Genomic DNA, 21,258 nt, shown 5'->3' with positions numbered 1-21,258 from the left:
CTCCGTTATGGATGTGACAGATGTAAAATTGCTACTTGTGTGACTTTGGTAAATCAAATATAATAGTTTGAAAACATTGACAGAGACATTTCTGAGTATTTTTAAAGTACTGTAAAATACTTACTTACACAAAAAAAATGTAGAAACTGTATGTCTATTTTGGTAAAACCCTATTTTTTTATGGGAAGGTTGATATTTGCATGGAATTGCTCAATTATCCAGCACTTAAAGAAATTGCTTTGAAATTTATACTAATCCAAAAACATGATAGGCTACTAACCATCATGTCAAAAACACTATCACCCCAGTATTGATTGCACCAAAACAGTTATGATTGCAATGTACCAAAAAGCATATAAAATACGAATTATTTACAGATTACAAACTGACTGAAATTTTAGACAAAAATAAAAACAAAAAAATAATCTAAAGGTAATGTTTAGACTTACAATATGCTTCAAACAGCATGTCAAGATTTCACTTCAAAGTGGTTACAATCAGCTAAGTGTCGTCTATTTTCACAATATAGGTCTACGTTTACAAGACTAAATAATTTGAATTTTATCCGCGTTGTTTTGAACAGTGCTGTCAGCTGCTTCACTCGCATTCATTATTGACAGAGCAAAGTTTCCCCAATGATCATGTAACTTGAATACTACCTACACGCTCAAATCACTGCACACAGAAGTTCAAGCCCTCCAAAAGTAGCCACCGCTTAGTTTAAAGCCTCACCTACGAGTGTCATAAACTTTTATAGTTAATCTGAACACGGACAAGCCGCGGTTGTTTGTACGTACTTAGCGCTGAGCCTCAACAGATGATCAACAACCACCGCACACACATACACACACTTCCAGCCTCCCCAACTCCACAAACACATACAATGCGTACTCCTTCGCCGCTCACCTGTACGTAGTTACTTTCGCAGTACTCGGCGACTCTGTCAAGGTTGGTGAAACTGTCCAACAACGCTCTGCGACCCGCTGGAATTTCCTCCTCCAGCAGCATCTGCAGCTCCGCCATCTTTACATCTCCCTCTCTCTCCCTCCACGCGCAACTAGCGACAGGAAGTACCGCCGCTTCACCTCCCCGTTGAGTTTGGGGAAAGCAGGGAAGCGCGTCTACCAATCCTACTATGGCGAAAAGTTGAAATATAATATAATATAATATAATATAATATAATATAATATAATATAATATAATATAATATAATATTATATAATATAATATTATACATCAAAAATGGCTGATCACTCAAATTACTTTTGTTGCTTGTTTAAACTACTTATTTAAAATAAGTTAAAACAACACAATTCTTAAGTTGTTTTTGGGACAACCTAATTATTTTATGTTGAACCTACTTAAATTTGAGAAAACAATTAAGTTGATGTGATCAATTTGTTGTGGAACTATGAAGCATGCTCAATAAACTCATTTCATTCTGATTAATAGTGCTGATTTTTAAGGTCTTTAGCTCATCAAGTTGCATTTGTTTGTTCAAAAGAGAGTGAAAAGATAAATATTATATCAATATAAAGGTGTCAATAGTGAAAACTTTGTTTTAAAATGTAATTTATTTGTTTGATTTGATCATTATTTACAATGTCACATGATCTGTTAGAAAACAAACATCCAAACAATTTGATGAATGTTTTTGCAGATCAACATTTTCATTTATTTGTATTTTATATAGATGTTCAAAAATTACAAAAGAACATCATCTATCTATCTATCTATCTATCTATCTATCTATCTATCTATCTATCTATCTATCTATCTATCTATCTATCTATCTGTCTATCTGTCTGTCTTTCTGTCTGTCTGTCTGTCTGTCTGTCTGTCTGTCTGTCTATCTATCTATCTATCTATCTATCTATCTATCTATCTATCTATCTATCTATCTATCTATCTATCTATCTATCCATCCATCCATCCATCCAGTCTGTCTGAAATGTATTATCATCATTATGGTCATGGTTTACACCTCTCTCTCTCTCTCTCTCTCTCTCTCTCTCTCTCTCTCTCTCTCTCTCTCTCTCTCTCTCTCTCTCTCTCTCTCTCTCTCTCTCTCTTCTCTCTCTCTCTCTCTCATTAAATTCCATTTAATGTTGTCAGTGGCTTTGGTGTATTTCTCACATTATTTACATTTGCAAAACGGTTGATACATTTCTCAAAACAATTATTACAAACTGCAAAACCTATTTGATAACCTGCAAAAGTAAGTCACTTGCTCAAAATGGATAGCTCATTCCCCAAAAGCAAGTATTCACGTCAATGAAAGTGTCAGTGTCATCAAGATGAAAAGTCCTGCCACCATTGTTTATGAACATGATAGTCAAATGTCTTTGTCATGTTTTCATTATGAGAGTTTACTCTGTAAATATTTTCCAATGCTGAATAAGTCAGATTTTGGTGACACTTCCTGAAAATGCTCAAGACAGCACTAGATACTATTTGCACAGCCATTAGAAAACTACAGTAAAGATGTAGAGATGTAAAGATGCATCACTGCATTTAGTGAGGTATCTGAGTGCAAGACACTGAATATGAATGTTTAATATTTTTACTGCATATGCTTTTTGTAATTCTAATTTATTCACACCATTGTGCGAAAGAATAAATACACCCTTATTTACAACAAACATAAACTTTCTTTGAGTAGACCTGTGCACAACTGTAAACAATATTGCAGTATACTGAACAGCATGCATAGGTCTGTAAATCGTTCATAAAATTATAAAATTTGGAAGACATTTTCAAGGAATTCTTTTTTAAACAAATTTTGCTTTACAGATTTTGACAACTAGTTCAACATTTTTGTATGTTCGGACTCAAGTAATGAAATGAGGACTATTAGTTTTATGTGGAATGACTATTCAGCGTTTACAAGTTTAGTTAATTTTGACTGACATGACATAAGCAAATTATAATTTTACAAACAGCAGACAGAGTGTTGTATTAAAGCAATTGATGCATGTCCAAAAGCATTTGCAATTTGTTGGAAGGAATGAGAATCTGCTACTATGATCTCACGGCAATTCGTAACATTTTGATGTAGTGGCTAATTCGTATGAAATCGTACGATCTAATTAGTGCGATTTGCTCACCCCCAAATGACGATTGGGTTTAGGGGTGGGGTTAGGTGCCACGCCTCCTTTTTAAATTCGTACAATTTCGTACGACTGAACTCCTGCGAATTCGTACGAATTAGCCACTATACTGGCAAAACCTAAAATACTTACGTTTTCTCGTGAGATCAGGCTGGATGTCCACAAATGACTAATTGTTTTGAGAAATGCATTAATTGTTGTGCAAATGTAAATAGTGTTGTGAGAAATGCCAAAGTCAAAGTAAATGTTACAAATGAATTGCCAAATCATTTATAGAGTTTACATAAAAAGTAACATATATAATAAAAAACAGTACACACAATAGATAGCAGTAAAAAAAAGTGTGTGTGTGTGTGTGTGTGTAAATATAAATAATATATTATTTATTATATCACATTTATGGTGGCTTGAGAAAATCATCTCTCTCTCTCTCTGGCAAATCAGAGTTAGTGATTTATGAGACGTTAGTGATTAATGAAAGACCATTTAACTTTGTCATCACAGGAATTAATTTAATTATGACATTTTAAAAAGATAGAAAAAACAGCTTGTTTGAGTTTTAATACCATTTTACAATTGTACTGTATTTTGCAATGCTTAATCAAATATTTAAAAATCTCTAAAACGATGAATCAAAATGTCAGGTTTCATATGGCTGAAGAGCTTTAGCACTAATCATGACATAATAATAGCGCAATATGTATGCTAATACTATAAACAAAAGTAGGCCTAGTTATCTTATTTACCGCATACTTTTTGGCTATTATTTTTTCCTTATATTTTTCTTATGTTTCTTGATTTACTTGTTGTAGTTCTATTGTTTAGATTATGTTATATAAATCAGTGGTTCTCAATTTTTTTTCATCAAGTACCACCTCAGAAAAAAATTGTCTCTCCAAGTACCACCAAAATGAGCAGAATTGAAATACAGTAGTGTAGTAGGCCCAGTAAAGCAGCTACAACTCTGCACAGTTAAAAAAAAACATGGCAAATTACCTCAGAAATATAGGCTATGTGTAATATATGGCATACTATATACATCATTTTTGATAAATTTTGAAATATATGTAGCATGTACATGTAATATTTCATTCCTCCGCGTACCACTAGAAGGAAGCCCGCGTACCACTAGTGGTACACGTACCACAGTTTGAGAACCACTGATATAAATGAAGGCAAATTCATTGTTTCTGTAATTTAATTGTGTCAAAATTCACCCCTGTAAGTCTTCAGCTGAATAAAATACTTTTGTCTCGCATTCCTTTGTAAACAGCGCCCCCTGTGGTGTCACAACAATACAGCTTTCTCCATGAGTTCACTTTACATTACATTTTTCCTTTTTAAAACGACAGTAAAGCACGCCATACATGGATTTGTGTTTGCATATATTGTATACTGTTTTGTGTGTGTTTGTTTCTGTGTGTGATGTGAGAGATAGAGAGACTTTTGTTTTATTAGAAATATTAATTGTTTATCACACCGCTGGACTGTTAGGTGAACGGCTAAAACAGCCAAAAAAAGCTAAAAATGCTAAATGTTAATTGTCTGTATCAAATTAAATATACAAAATTGATTTTATATATATATATATATGTCGAACATTGGATGCTAGAAAATGGTTCAAATATCTTTTGTGACAATAACCTGCCAAAAACCTTTTGTATTTTATAGAATTTTTATATTATCTGATATATTATATATAAACATTTCTAAAAAGAAAAGTTGATACTGAAATGCATAACACATTAAATTACTTAAAGCTATTTCAAAATTGCAATTAATTAGTATTTTGACAGATTCACTCACTTTGGTTTTTAAATAATCTTTCACTATATTTTGGTATATAACTCGTTGCACTAGTTGACATTATAGTAAATGTCTTCTGAAATCGTGCTGGGGAAAAATATGATGTAATTTTACCATGATGTACGTATTAATCGGTCATTAATTTTCCTTCGGCTTACTCCGTTTTTTCATCAGGGGTCGCCACAGCAGAATGAACCGCCAACTTATTCAGCATGCTTTTTTACACAGCGGATGCCCTTTCAGCTGCAACCCAGTACTAGGAAACATCCATACACTCACTCATACGCATACACTACGGACAATTTAGTTAATCCAATTTACCTATAGCGCATGTCTTTAGACTTGTGGGGTAAACCGGAGCACCCGGAGGAAACCCATGCGAACACGGGGAGAACATGCAAACTCCACACAGAAATGCCAACTGACCCACCCGAGACTCGAACCAGCAACCTTCTTGACGTGAGGTGACATTGCTAACTACTGAGCCACCGTGTCGCCCTATGAAATATTAACAGGATTAAACAACAGACCACTTTGACCCCTTCACAGCTTATACCAACAACATAAGATCAAAAACAAAATGAATCAGCCAACTTAACAAAAACGTTTATTAATATATGTTTACACAATCTTTACCTATATAACCAGCTCAATAATAAAGTAATATACAAAAGGTTTACCTTACAACATTTAGCACAAAACAAAGTTTAATGTTAATTTCTGACCGCTAATAAATCTTGCAGCAGTCTCTCAGGCTGCCAGCTCATGTTTGTCATCATGACGTGGATATTCCTCCACCTCCATCGCCATTAAAAACTCTAGCAGGAAAGAGAAACATTAGTACTTATGCTACAAAGTAAACTTATAAAATAACTGACTGCTGACAGAGATAAAATACACATGCACATTAGTCTTCAATAACATAATATACTGGGATAATGAAGATGCATAACATTATTATTGGGTTGGTATGAAGTAGGATGTGATCCTGAATAAATGTTTTTTTTTTTTTTTTTTTTTGGAGGATACCATTTTGTTTTGAATTAGTTTTTTTCCTGTTTATTACAGTAAAGGGAGTTAGTTTACATTGATGTAGTTTTGTTTCTTTTTCTTTTCAGATTAGCAAGAAATTATCTTAGGAGTTTTTTGTTTTTTGCTTTTAGTTTTTTTACATTTGATATATGTAAATAAACTTCTCTTTCTTGATTTAATCTTGTTGTTTGTAAGTCTCTAGCCATTCTGTTTGAGGAGATTAGTTCTCTCTTTTTTCCAGCTGTTTCACATCATCCATCACCAATCATTTGTTTTCTGTTGCGGTCACATCCCAAGACCTAAAAAGATTGTAACAATACCTAAAAATAACTATAAATTATTTATAGTTATAAAATATATTCATTCATTTATTCATTCATTCATTCATTCATTCATTTTCTTTTTGGCTTAGTCCCTTTATTAATCTGGAATCGCCACAGCGGAATGAACCGTCAACTTATCCAGCATAAGTTTTACGCAGCGGATGCCCTTTCAGCTGCAACCCATTATTGGGGAACACCCATACACTCTCATTCACACAATTTTAGTTTTCCCAAATTACCTGTACCGCATGTTTTTGGACTTGTGAGGAAAACCAGAGCACCCAGAAGAAACCCACGCAAATGCAGGGAAAACATGCAAACTCCACACAGAAATGTCAACTGACCCAGCCAAGGCTCAACCAACCAGCGACCTTCTTGCAGTGAGGCGACAGCACTACCTACTGCGCCACCGCGTCACCGTTTTAACCCCTTCAGATCCTGCGTCCATTACAATGGACATCACATGACATCCCATTTTTCTGAAATTTGGAACATAATTCAGATCTGAAGGGGTTAAAATATGGTTAACTATAAATTATTACCAAAATCAGAGGGGATTGGGACGTATCTTTTAATCTGATTGTCTCATTGAAATGTTGATCCAGGAAGATGTCCCAGTTGGTGAAATAACACTAACCTTCCGACAGTTTTAAGTAAAGCTCTATTTGTAAACTTTGTTTAACTAAATTAAAACTACTTTGCATAGCATTTATTATTCTAAGGCGATGTTAATTTCTATTTAATGTTTTGTATTTAATGTATTTAATAATGTGGTATTAAATGTATCTAATAACTAATAAAGCACATAAACATTTACTGATGAGACCTTATTGTAAACGTATCAGGTTTTTTTTTCCACCTTTTTAAACTTGGAATATTTTTGTTTAATAAAAAGTAAAAACTTTTATCACACAAAAAGACTGTTTAGGTAAACTGCAGAAAAAAAAGCTGACCAGTTACAAGATCGGTTAAAGACAAAATGTCCCATTTTATTATATGCATCCAATTAAGTATAAAAAATATCTATGTATGAAGGTATATAAAATATGAGTTCAGATGCAGATGTCTCAGCCTTCTGTCTGTAAGTTCAGTATTTTCACCTTTATGGCAAATAATAGGTTCTTTTCATTCCCTTTAAAGTGAAATAACTGAACATAAACATATAAGGCTGATAAAATTGCTCATTTTGGAAGAGAGTTTTAGACAGCATATATACAGCCCCCCTGAATTATTAGCCCCCCTGTTTACAATTTCTGTATAATGGAGAGAAGTTTATTTAACACATTTCTAAACATAATAGTTTTAATAACTTGTTTCTGATAACTGATTTTTTTATTTTTGTCATGAATACAGTAAATAATAATTGACTAGATTTTTTCAAGACACTTCTATACAGCTTAAAGTGACATTTAAAGGCTTAACTAAGTTAATTAGGTTAACTAGGCAGGTTAGGGTAATTAGGAAAGTTATTGTATAATGATGGTTTGTTCTGTAGACTATCGATAAACAAATTAGCTTAAAGGGGCTAATAATTTTGTCCTTAAAATTGTGTTTAAAAAATTAAAAACTGCTTTTATTCTAGCCGAAATAAATCAAATTCTCCAGGAGAAAAAATATTATCAGACATACTGTGAAAATTTCTTTGCTATATATATATATATATATATATATATATATATATATATATATATATATATATATATATATATATATATATATATATATATATATATATATATATATATATATATATATATATATATATATATAATTACACTAGCAAAGTATAGCATATCAAAATGAAAATTTTTGATGGCTGCACTGTGACCTTTAAATAGCTTTTTTATTATATTTTGATATATATCAACGCTTATTGCATTGAATGCCTTTTAAGTGCGTATCTTCTGTAAATCATAGGGAAAAACATTTAATTTGTTTTTAACACATTTGTTTACTCTGAACCTGTACACAGTATAGGCAATTCACAAAAATGTACAGGTTTTTTTTTTTTGGTATGATACCTGTTAAAGTAACCCTTTTTTTTGCATCTTACATCAATATAGTGACAATACCATATATCTATATGAAAGATCATTGCAACAAAAAAAGTGAAACCATCACTAACACAAACATGCCTACCTTCAGTGTAGTCCATGTCTGGCCGTGTAGCGACAAACACCCAGGCCAAACCAACCAGCAGAGCCACGACCAGGTTCACCACGATCCAGGGCTGCAGAATCTGATGTTCTAAACCTGGAGGCCTAAACAAGTGAAGTATGTAACTGATAAGTATACTTACTAGTTAATTTTGCTTTATAGATTTTATTACAAAACACTGTAAGTGACTGAGAACTCACCAAAGTGTTTCATTGGCTGTGGGGTAGAGATGTATACGATCACTGGTCATCTGTTGGCTTAGAGACAGGATTAGTGCAGCAAAGTATACTGAGAGGAAAAAAAGAAATAATAAGTATTATCATTATTATTATTCATTCATTCATTTTCTTTTCAGCTTAGTCCTTTTATTAATCTGGGGTCGCCACAGCCGGCTGAGGCTCAAACCAGCAACATTCTTGCTGTGAGGCGACAGCACTACCTACTGCGCCACCGCATCGCCCCAATTATTTTTATAATTGCAAAAATACGATTGGCATGTATAGTATTAAACTCTAGCTTAATTGGCTGTTTCATGTATATTTCGAATTGGATGATGTTAAAGACAAATGGAAAACATGACAAAATACACATATAAGGGAATAATAGCATGTTGTTGTGGGCATACTTTGCATAAGTGCATTGTTTTGCATGTTGTTTCTTCTGAATGCACTGTTCATCTGAATTTCACACCAAATGCAGTGTGAAAGGGTCATTAGGTTTTGTGTTTACAGATTTCGACTCACAGAAAGAAGCAAGAGCGGCTGGATCAAGAGTGAGAAATCCTCGAAGAGCCATGGAGGCTTTAGCCAGATTTACCCTGATGTGAAGAAGGCACAGACAACTCTCTCTAAATATTTTTTTGTGAACCACATCTTCAAACAAAAGTCAAACATATACACACTGGATAGTTCTATGACATTTTCTCATTTGTTTTGACCTGAGCACAGGTATTCCTTAACTGGAATGTAAGCAGAATTTTAAAAAATTGTATTAGTCAAACAAACTTTAATACAAGTGATGAATTTTTTATTTTATTTAATTTTTTTTGCCAGTTTTCATCTGGGCTGTTGCTGGTAAAGTTTGCCAGCAAAGTTTATTACAATCTATAAAATATGATACACCCTCATTTCCTTTTTTGACATTGACATTTAAAAAAAAAAAATTATAGAGCTCTGGCAAAAAAAAGTTTGAGAAATTGATTTAGCGTCAGTTCTGACATTTTATTACAGTGTTCTCAACCACGTTCCTGGAGGATCACCAGCTCTGCAGATTTTCCTTGTCTCCTTAACCAAACACATCTGATTCAGATGATCAGCTCATTAACAGTGACTGAAGGACCTGCAAGAAGTGTGACATGTAAAACATACAGTGTTGGTGGTCCTTCAGCAACGTGGTTGAGAAAACACTACTCTATTGGACCGATTTTACCAACAGGTGGCACTGTATGCTTTACAAACACAGAGAACATACAAAGTCCACACAGAAATTCTTGCTGTGAGGCGGCAGTGCTAACCAATGAGCCACCATGGCACCTCGATTCCTTACAAATGACCCCAAAATAATAATTAATAAAATAGAGTTGAATCAAATTACAAGTCGTCACCTTAGAATTATAAGGTTCTATCTGACATTTTTCTCAAAATTGAGTTATTGACATATTCTTATTAAATGACAACTTATTTACATTATGGGATGTTTTTTTTAATAAGTTGTTTACATTTTAAAACTTTTTATTTAAAACAAATGTTACACACATACTTCTTGCTATGAAATGCAAAAACTTTAAAGCTCATTATCTCAAAACCATTCATAATAATAACAATAATAATTCCTTACATTTATATAGCCCTTTTCTAGACAAAGCGCTTTACACATAGGGGGAATCTCCTTATCCACCACCAGTGTGCAGCATCCACCTGGATGACGCGACAGCAGCCATTTTGTGCCAGACCGCACACCACACACCAGCTGATTGGTGGAGAGGAGACAGAGTGATGAAGCCAATTATAATATGGGGAGGGTTTGGAGGCCATGATGGACAGAGGCCAGTGGGCAGATTTGGCCAGGATGCCGGGGTTAAACCCCTACTCTTTTTCAAAAGACACCCTGGGATTTTTAATAACCACACAGAATTAAAACCATTCAGAATGCAGATAGAACCTTATAATTTCAAGGTGAGGAAGTATGTTCATAGTGAGCTGTTCACATTTTTCTCATGACATAAAAGCCAACTTGCATGACTCTCGATGCAATTCATACAGGATATATTGCACTGCGGAGTGAAAAAAATCATGGCCATCAAGTGCTCAAAACTGAAAATTAAAAGTAAGGCTCAGACCTTTGCTGGTGTTTTAGCTTAACTACATGTTTATAGGCTGTATTACCAAAAATATCATATTTTTATGGTAATGGTGACATAAAATATGATGATAGACATTCAAAGCTTAATGTTAATATCTCAATAGAAGATTTGAATGTAAATATGACGTGAAAATATGCAAAAACAGTCAGAATGAATGCTATGGTAATTCTAACAGTTCAAGAATTCTAGTTCCACTGAGCCTACTCTCGTGTCCGTGTTAAGACAGAGTGAAGCGAGTGCATTGATATCCATTTTTGCCAATCACATACATTTTTGTTGAGCTCCTGAACACGGTGGCCATTCTGCTCATGCTGATATGCTCACTCATTGGCTGCAGCTATTCACTACATCTGACCGCATGTGACGTTGAGTCGGCCGACTTGTCTGGAATATTTAGCATGCTAGATATTGGATTTTTGTCTGCGAGGTGTCGGTGATGCGTCAGCGAGCCTTTGATGCATTGTTCAGTAGTTCACACATAAAGACAGCCAAGAGCAGAGCATAGCAGATTATATCTCGATCACAGCCCGATCAGTGGGCGAGCTCATTCATTTTCTAATTGGGCTCAAATCAGGCTTAAAATCCTGTAGTGTGAACTAGGCTTACTGTAAGTGCCCTTTGCAATAAAGGATTCTAAACAATACAAGTAATGGACACTTCAGGCCTTGATCCTTTGAGCAGGGAAGTCATTTGGTGTCAAACAGGACGTTCAACTCAGGAGGACTCATCCTTATGCCTTAATCCCTTCAGAGAGATGCAGCATGAGCTGAACACACACACTCTTCCTCGTGAGCATTTAAATGTACAATTAGTGTAAAAAGAAAAAGTGTTTAACTAGCCTAGAGTGCCATCTGCTGTTAAAAACTAAGCTCAGAATCAATTAAAAAGAGATCAGCAATGCTTTTTTTACATTGCAGAATCAATGCAGAAACAATTTCTTGAACTGTTTTCATCACAGCTCTAGTTTTTTTTTAACAGGGTTAAAATTGAATAAATATATTTCTTGATTAAAATAAGGTTTTTGATTGACTGGGTGTCGATTAGGTTTTGGACAATTGTACTGTTGTTCCTGCCATTCACTCTCTTGTTACGTCTAACACACCTGTCGAAGGCCGACACAGTGCTGATGGCCAGCAGGAGGTAGAGCAGAGACTGTGCTGGATAAGCCAGACTGTGGTACTGCTGGAGAAGGTTGGGTAGTGTGGTCATCTGCTCTCCAGCCAACACATACACCACAATAATATTCCACACCGCATATCCAGCCAGAAATCCATGAGAGAAGAGTCCAATGATCCTATGGAGAAAAACATCAGCTTTAGCAGTTGAGCTCTGATATGGAAATCTGGAATCAAGTATCAACATCATATTGTGCAACATTATATGCTGTGAAAGGGTAAGTTCACACAAAAATGAATGTTCTGTTATTAATTACTCACTCTCATGTCAGTCCAATCCCTGGACACCTTTGTTTGTCTCTTCTTCAAAGAGCTCTCTAGACAGTAATGGTCTCAAGATTGTCATTTTTACAGTTTTTGGTACACAAAAACTTCTTGGAGATTCACATGAAACGTTCATACAAAGTATTTAGTTCCTTTTCTGGTCTTGGGACTATCTATGGAAGGGTCAGAGAGCTCTAGGATTTCATATAAAATATCCTAATTTGTGTTTTAGAGATAAAGGAAGACCTCAGGGATTTGGAAAGACATCAGGGTTAGTAATTAATAACCTAATTTTAGGGTGAACTAACGCTTTAAGCTCCACAAAATGAAGAGAACAGGTCTTTATGAGCATGGACAACACCAAAAAGTAACAGTGGAATGGATTAGTCTCTCAACCAAACTGACCTGAAGCCGCTGTGAACCCTCATGGCCACATCTCGTGTGTTCCACATAGGTCTGACCTCCATGTACTCCTCCAGATGGTCATGGGATAAATCAGTTGCTTGGAAGCGGCCTGCATCAGGGAGCATATCTGATCTTAATTGATTTGCCTCCTTTTTATCAAATACACTAGAATCAAAAGGATTGTCTGGAGTGGACATTTGCGCAATTTTTGCTATTAGTGACCCTGTGGAACATATGGGGAAGAACAAAACACTTAACTTTTCTAATTGACAAAATTACTTGAGAAAATAAATAATCAGGATTTACTATTTCTTTGTCTCTCAAATTTCATTATCCCAAATAAAAGAACTGCGCTTACAAACATTTTACACTCTCCAAACTCAACAATGCTTGTTCTACATCAACTGAATATTAGAATTTAGAAGATATAGAATATTAGCAATTAACATTATTTTTCCTTGGCTGGACAACATTTTTGGCCACTGTACCGCAGTGTTTTCCCAAATATTATATTAAAAGTTACAAATTAATGACATTACTAGTAAATATTACAAATATAACTTTTTTTTTACATTGGATATGTAGCCTGATTCATAATTTTTTTTCTTGATTCATTGTCACCAAAAACATTGTAATGTATATTTAAATATAAAATAATTTGATAATATGATATGATTTAATATGATATGATATGACGACATGATATGATATGATACGATATATGATATATGACATGACATGATATGATATATGATATGATATGACATAACGACATGATATGATATATGATATGACATGATATGACATAATATGATATATGACATTACGACATGATATGATATGATATGACATGATATGAAATTATGATATGGTATGATATGATATGATATGAAATGATATGATATGATATGATATGACATGATATGATATGACATGATACGATACGATATGACATGACGACATGATAAGATATGACATGATATGATTTGATATATGATATGACATGATATGATATGAAAGTATATGACATATGATATGATATAATATGATATGATATGAATTATGATCAGTGATAAAAATCAGTTATTTTAAATAACTATAATTTCCACAATAATTCAAAAGATTAAGCTTTTTGATCCATTTCAGCAGGAAAATCTAAGTGATTTAAAATATAAATAATAGTATGGTCACTACGTCTTCTGCATATTTTAATAAGTGGAAGTGAGAATGAGTGTGTTAGGGTTAGGGTTAGTGTAAGTTGACATGTACTTGCAAAGTTTCTTATAGTCGGTTAAATGTCTGTCGAAGGAGCAGTATCAGTAGATATTAAGCAGTTAGTCTAAAATGAGAAGTAATTGTCATGTAGATGCAATGCAACTTTGTCAAAAAATGTGCAACAGGAACCATCAAAATAAAGTGTTACCTAAAGTAGTTAGATTAAATATACAGTTTTTGTATAAAAAATTGCTTTTGTTATTGTTTTGCATAAAGGGGCAAACCCATGAAGAGGAATTACATCTTGAATACACAAGTGGATGTGACACTCACGGTTCTTTTCCACAAACACTTTTCCAATAGGATGACTGTGACCCAGAGGGGCAGAGAACAGAGAGCGCTGAGATATCGGTGCATGCACATCTGTGATGATGTCATCTTCCTCCACACCGAGCTCATTGTGAGACTGGTTTTCCATCATCTTATTCTTCCTTCAGAATGAAAAAGACGTTACTTAGAAAAATCATCTAATTACAATTGCTATGAGACTTATGCTTTTAGCTATGAAAAGACAAAAAGACAAGGTTTCAACCAAAGGGATAGTTCACCAAAAAAAACATTTACTCAGGGTTTTTTTTTTTTTAAAGAAAATTAGCTTTTTGTTCAACAAAAATATGATAATTTGAAATATGCTGGTAACATGAACATACTAACTTTTTTCTTACTATAACGGTCAATGGGTCCAACTTTTTAAATATCTTTTCTTTGTGTTTCTGTTCAACAGAAAAACAAACAATTTTTTCACTTTTAAGGTGTGTACAAAGAAGGTCAAGGTGCTCAAGGATTGGCCAGTCCATTCACAAGCCATGAACATTATTGAGCATGTCTGTGGTAAGATGAAGGAGGAGGCATTGAAGATGGATCCAAAGAATTTTGATGTACTATGGGAGTCCTGCAAGAACGCTTTCTTTGCCATTTCATATGACTTTATTAGTAAGTTATTTGAATTATTGCAGTGATATAGTTTTTTGTTTAACAAAAAAAGATTTTTTTAAATATGTTGGTTACCAGAATCTACTGACTTTTTTCTAACTATAGCAGTCAATGGGTGCACCAATGGTGCAATGGGTTACCAACCTTTTTTTAATCAGTGTTTTAGTTCAACAGAAAAAGAAAATATTTTTGCACTTTTAGGGTGTGTAGACTTTTGTGTGTGAGTGCGTGTCACCGATTTATTTAAGCTAATGTACTTCTCTTTTGCTTCTAACCTTTTCTTCTTGCTTTTTTTGGTGACTTCTTCACCATCTGTAGGGGACTCTTGAACATCTCCATTGGGGTGGTCTTGCTGTTCACCCTCATTTTCTTTTAAAACAATCAAATTTCAAGAATCAAGAATAATACAGCAATATATTCCATAAACAAAATGTGACTAAAATCCACATCAATTATTTACCAAAAGTATGTGTCTTCTTTTTCTTCTTCTTCTTCAGTGGTGGATTGTCGTGAGGCTCAGGGGTCAGCGGCTCTCTGCTTTCAGACTGTCTGCGGCTCTCCAGACCCTCCATTTCTATAGCTGGCTCAGGCCCTGCTGTTGTTCAGTGGAAAACATGTGAATGGCTAAGTACACTACCTGACAAAAGTCTTGTCGTCAATCCCAGCTGTAGGAGCAACAAACAATAACTTGATCTTTTGAAAAACTGGCAGAAGGTAGATTTATCTGATAAATAATCTGTTGAACTGCATCCCAATCATCACAAATACTGCAGAACACCTATTGGAACCCGCATGGACCCAAGAATCTCACAGAAATCAGACAAGTTTGGTGAAGGAAAAATCATGGTTTGGGGTTACATTCAGTATGAGGGCGTGCGGGAGATCTGCTGAGTGGATGGCAACATCAACAGCCAGAGGTATCAAGACATTTGTGCTGCCCATTACATTACAAAACACAGGAGAGGGTAAATTCTTCAGCAGGATAGCACTCCTTCTCAAACTTCAGCCTAAATATCAAAGTTCCTGGAAGTGAAGAAGGTCAAGGTGCTTCAGAATAGGCCAGCCCAGTCACTATAAATGAACATTATTAAGCATTTCTGGGGTAGGATGAACTCTGGGAGTCCTGCAATAACACTTTCTTTGCTATTCCAAATGACTTTATTAATTAGTTATTTGAGTCACTGCATAGATGTATGGATGCAGTCGTCCAAGATCATGGGAGTCATACACAATATTAATTATTTTCCACTGTACCATAACTTTATATTCTATACTGTACATTATTTTTGATAAGTGACAAGAATTTTGTCTAAGCAATGTCAGACCTTACTGTCCTAATTAAATAATTAAAAATTATGGCATGATCATATTTTATTTTGGTAAAATAAGCGTAATCTAGATGCCTTTGCCTTTCGTATAAGCCAAAAAAAACAGAATTTTTTTATATAAACAAATGTTAGTAAATCTTTATGAACAATCAATAACAAATGAATAAAATGCCAATAAAACGCCAATGTGTTTTGGAGATATCGTGATTGGGCTCCCGGAAAGTTTCAATTGGTCTTGAAAACTGTGGAAATCTTTAAGACATTCCAAATGTGCACCATTTATGGTTTTAGGACAATTATAATCATGCTTAGGTTATGAGTTATTTTATGAATAATAAATTATTTGATCGATATTTCTGTAAAACACTGCATTTCAAACAAACATTTTAATTTGAGCTCATATTTGCTTTTGTCAAGTCAAGTCAAGTTTATTTATAAACAAATTTTGAGAGGATCACTTGATTATGATTGACCAAGCTTGGACCCACATTAGCTAACACTATAATTAAGTCACTAATTAGTAATTATAAATAACCATAATCTTCATACCCCAGTCATCTTCGTCTTAAAGAATTCCCCATTCCTCCCCTATTCCTCCTCCTTTTTCTTAAATAGGGTGGGACGGTGGCCCAGTGGTTAGCACTGTTAACTCAGAGCAAGAACATCACTGGTTCTAATCCTGTCTAGGCTAGCTGATATTTCATGTTGTCCACATGCTTGCATGGGTTTCCCTGGGTTCCCCAGTTTCTCCCCACAGGCCAAAGACATGAGTCATAAGTAAATTAATTAAGCCAAATTGGCACCATATTCAAGTTCTTAGCCCGCAATATTTTTCCTTAAAGCAATTCGTCATTAGCCACAATTAAGCTGGGGAGTTCTCTCCTCTTGCCCTGCGAACGGGAGGATCTTTTGAGCTCAGGGCTCTCTCTCTCTGGACAGCATAGCAAACAAGCTTATAATTAGGCCCGCAGATTTTCTGCAGAATTCCGCAGATTCCACAGAGACAACACAAGTCATGCACTCACATAAAACAGGACAAGAACATGCAGCCAATGAGAGAACTCATTAACCGCATGTTCATGACAACACAAGCATGACACTAAAGCGCACAACAAAAACACGTGACCACAATGTAAACACAGAGTCACGTGCTTTGACAACAGACGCAAGACACGAGCACACGATAGATAAACACCTTACCGTGCGCTCACACATTTGCAACGCGCATGCTTCATCTCAGCGCCAACCAAAACTGAAACCAACTAGACGGAGGCGCCGAGAATAAAGCATCGCGATGCTGACAGAACAAACTCAAACACTAGTACAAAAGCGCGCGTGTCCGAGGCATGCAGACAATGCAGACACACGGAGACGCACACAATGACAGAAGTGCTGGTCCCAAGGAAACTCGAGCCGAGCGCAACAGGACAGGACTAGACATGACTAGTGTCCGGACTCTGCCACCAAAACAAGAATTTACATGAACAGATTGGCAGAACCCTGACAGATCTGATACTCCTACAATTATTCTGCAGATTTTTTCCAAAATTCTCCGCAGAAATAGCAAAAAACGTCCGCAGATTCCGTCTGGCCCTGCTTATAATCAATCAATAGCTAAGTGCGAAATCTTAAATGCTTAAAAGAAAATCACAATCAGTATTGATGTTGTAATCTATATCATATTAACAAAAATGATCACCACTGTATTGAATTACAAAAAAACAAAAAACAAAGTGTTGGCCATCACTTGTCCAAACCTTGGAAAACTTTCTTTATTTTTCATTAATAACAACATTACAGCCTTCTTCCTCAACCAAAAGGGCTTGAAAGCACAATATAAATGACTAAACCTCTTATTTTGTTTTCTCCACATCTCTTAATTGCCTTTATACTTATGCATTTTTATATAGGGAAAAGTACACAGTTCATTAAATCAGTATTAATAATGCTTGATATTTAGTCTAGAACAGATTAAATCCCACCCTGTTAAGATCAAATAATAGATATTAAAACTATTATTACCTTCTGGCTCCTCAACTTCATTGATCTCCTTCTTGATCTTCTTTTTCTTGGGTTTGACGCTTGGCATTTTGTCTGTGTGAAAGGCAGAAATCAGAGAGCCAGCTTTGTCTACAGTGACACAAGTCTAATATAGTAATGAGATTAGAAATCTACAGCGCTCAAGTACAATAGAAACTATTGTCGAGTACAGGCTTTGAAGGTTTACTAAGGCTAACCCAATTTAATTATTTTATTAACTTCCTGTTCAAAGAGGATAACTAACCTGCTCTTGATGTCACACACATGAAAAACGGAACTAAATGAGGGGAAAAAAAGACAAAGAATATGAGAATCATTTCACCTGTTTCAACTGAAGGGTGTAGGTATTGTGTGAGCATTCAGTGTGCATGTTGCTTTAAACTAGCCTCATGCTGGATATACTGCAGCTCTTTACTGAGAAAAGATTACGAGGAGGACAATTAGGTAAACAACACTGAACACTCTGCTAAGATTAATGCTCAACCGGTTAGCACGTCAATGACATTTAAGCTAAATCACGATAAAATGAATAAACAAATAAAATGACATATAGATATAAATAGTAATTGAATAAAATAAATGAATTTAAAATAAAAACACTGGATTGAAACTCTAGTGAGGATATGAGTCTCTGGTTTAAGGTTGAATTTAAAAATGATCACCAATAGTAATTGATAACCATTAATAATAATTGATAAAAACAGAGTAACACTGCAATGGACTAATGAAGCTAAAAAATGCTTCATTTGAAAATATATTGACAAAGAAAGCGGTTATTAAAAGAAATTGAAATAATATTATACAATATTACAGTTTTTATTGTATTTTTGCTCAAATTAATTGGTACACACTTTACAATAATGTTGTATTATTAATGTTAGGCCAGTTAATGTATTTACTAAATTCTACAAAACATTTATTACAGAATTTATTCTTCTTTGTTAATGTTCGTTAATGGAAATAAAATTGATGTTTGTTCATGTTAACTCAAAGTGCATTAACTCATATTAAAGCATATTAAATGCTGTAAAAGTATTGTCTATTCATTTTTAGTTAATGTTCAATAAACTAATTAACTAATTTTCATTAACTAATGAAATCTATCAAGAGTTTAAAATAACCCAATATTGAAAGACACTAAGTATATAGCAAAATATAGAATAACAATAAACAAATAATAGTAATAATAATAATAATAATAATAATAATAATAATAATAATAATAATAATAAATCAAAACCATAACATGCAATATGGTTATTTTAAATTAAAACCTTCTAATGTTTTACATGACGTAAATTAACTGTAAGTCACCAACAAAAATTGTTACTTTACATGGCATGCAAAGTTCAACAGGTGATTTGAGATGACAATCCATCGTAATGTTTACCAGATGATATAGCCTAGGTCACATGGTCACGCGGTATGTAAACAATTGCATACACAAGAGAACGATAAATAACTATGTTAAATGACATCAATAGACTGCAGGGAAAGTCCGTGTGGTAAAGTAAACAGGCAGCGCCAACAGCTGTTGGTTATAATTCAAATAACGTATTAATATAAATCAATTACCCATAAACAGCACGCTTTAATAACTAATAAATATAAGCTGATAAATATAGCATGATAAGGCGCCGTATCTTAGCAGCGTTTATCTTTTCTTCCAACAGGCTACTTCTTCGTCTTTACCTTGAGCACATTATCAATCGTAACTCACGCTGATTATCTTTAAAGACTGATAGTGGATCTGCTATAATCCGGTGTGGCATAATTTACCGTTTGTTTTGCTGTCATTCTTCTCTGGCTGCTGGAGTCTCTGGCGGTGTTGGTGTGAGAGGACGAAAGTCTTGGCTTGGCTGTGCCGTCAGGCGGTCTAATCCTTGGTTTAATCCTCAAACGTGCATCTGCCAAGGAGGAATTAGTGTGGCATAGATCGGTGAGTGAGGACACCCTTAGAGAACCACACATACACAAATAAACAATAAACAAACAAATAAGACATAATCATCAAATTACCGTTAACTTCAGCTCTTATGTGTTCTTAAATATCATACACTTTTTTTCATACAGTAATTACAACCCCCCCCCCCCCCCCCCACACACACACACACACACACAAACAAAAGCAGTGTACTCGGTTACATTTGAAAACGTCTATAGATTTATTTTGAAAATACAGTACATTGATCTTTCCATATATAAAAGGATTGCATGCTAACATTATATTTGGTGTATATTTTGATGTGAAACAGTACATTATGATATGAAATGCTTAATGAACAACAGAAAGAGCACATTTGAAAATATCTGCAAGATATTTTTTTAATCTATTTGGTATATTTAAAAAAAATCTTTATTATTTTTAAACATTAAAAAAGTTAAACAATAAAAAAGGCCTTTGATACACAAATAAATGACAGACAGACAGACAGACAGACAGATAGATAGATAGATAGATAGCTAGATAGATAGATAGATAGATAGATAGATAGATAGATAGATAGATAGATAGATAGATAGATAGATATCACATAACAGAAAAAAAATGAAATAAAATACTGCAAATAAAATGCAAGGTATATAAGGGTACATTTGAGGTATATAAGGGCTTACATTTAAGGGTACATTCGTTTTTAGGAAAGACAGCAACATAGTATAAATGATCCCCGGAAACAACTAAAAATGCTATGATATACATGCAAACCAAATGGGTAACACTTTAAAATAATGGTCCTTTAGTTTATGTATTTGCAAACATGAACATAGAATTAGTAATGCATTTATTGTGTCAAATTTTCATCTCTGTTAACATAATTTAAGTTAAATATCTATTAAATATATTATTTATAAAAAAGTTTATTATATATTAAAACTCATTGATCATTAACTAATGTTAACAAGCACAACGTTGGATTTTAATAATGCATTTGCAAATGTTGAACCATGATTAAAAAATGCTTTAGAAAATTATTCATACTTTAATTAATACATTAATTAACATTAATGGACTATTTTTCTAAAGTGTTACACCAAAGAGTTGAAGCC

General features: G+C 34.1%; 2 protein-coding genes across 28 annotated transcripts in view; both read right to left on the bottom strand.

Annotated features, from left to right (window-relative positions):
- Positions 1 to 1,059, bottom strand: part of abi2a (abl interactor 2a) — a 58,887-nt gene extending 57,828 nt beyond the window's left edge. For 15 of the 25 annotated variants that reach the window (XM_087267051.1, XM_087267055.1, XM_087267060.1 and 12 more), the window contains exon 1: positions 907 to 1,059. In XM_087267051.1, coding sequence (XP_087123177.1) covers positions 907 to 1,023 — 117 coding nt within the window. In that variant the 5' untranslated portion in view covers positions 1,024 to 1,059. 25 annotated transcript variants of the gene reach the window in all.
- Positions 1,060 to 5,501: 4,442 nt separating this feature from the next.
- Positions 5,502 to 20,073, bottom strand: tmem237a (transmembrane protein 237a). 3 transcript variants are annotated; one of them, NM_001319136.1, is given in 12 exon segments: positions 5,502 to 5,734; positions 8,411 to 8,532; positions 8,629 to 8,716; positions 9,172 to 9,245; positions 11,893 to 12,084; positions 12,635 to 12,743; positions 14,183 to 14,340; positions 15,118 to 15,211; positions 15,303 to 15,437; positions 18,193 to 18,264; positions 18,455 to 18,487; positions 19,990 to 20,060. In NM_001319136.1, coding segments are annotated over 11 exon segments (1,134 nt in total). In that variant the 5' UTR covers positions 18,477 to 18,487; positions 19,990 to 20,060; the 3' UTR covers positions 5,502 to 5,666.
- Positions 20,074 to 21,258: the final 1,185 nt, after the last annotated feature.

Source organism: Danio rerio, chromosome 9 (genome assembly GCF_052040795.2).
Source record: "Danio rerio strain M-AB ecotype USA chromosome 9, GRCz13ab, whole genome shotgun sequence".
In the NCBI taxonomy this organism is placed as follows: domain Eukaryota; kingdom Metazoa; phylum Chordata; class Actinopteri; order Cypriniformes; family Danionidae; genus Danio; species Danio rerio.
The sequence above is the reverse complement of the archived record's forward strand: the minus strand, read 5'-3'. Positions and strand labels throughout refer to the sequence as shown.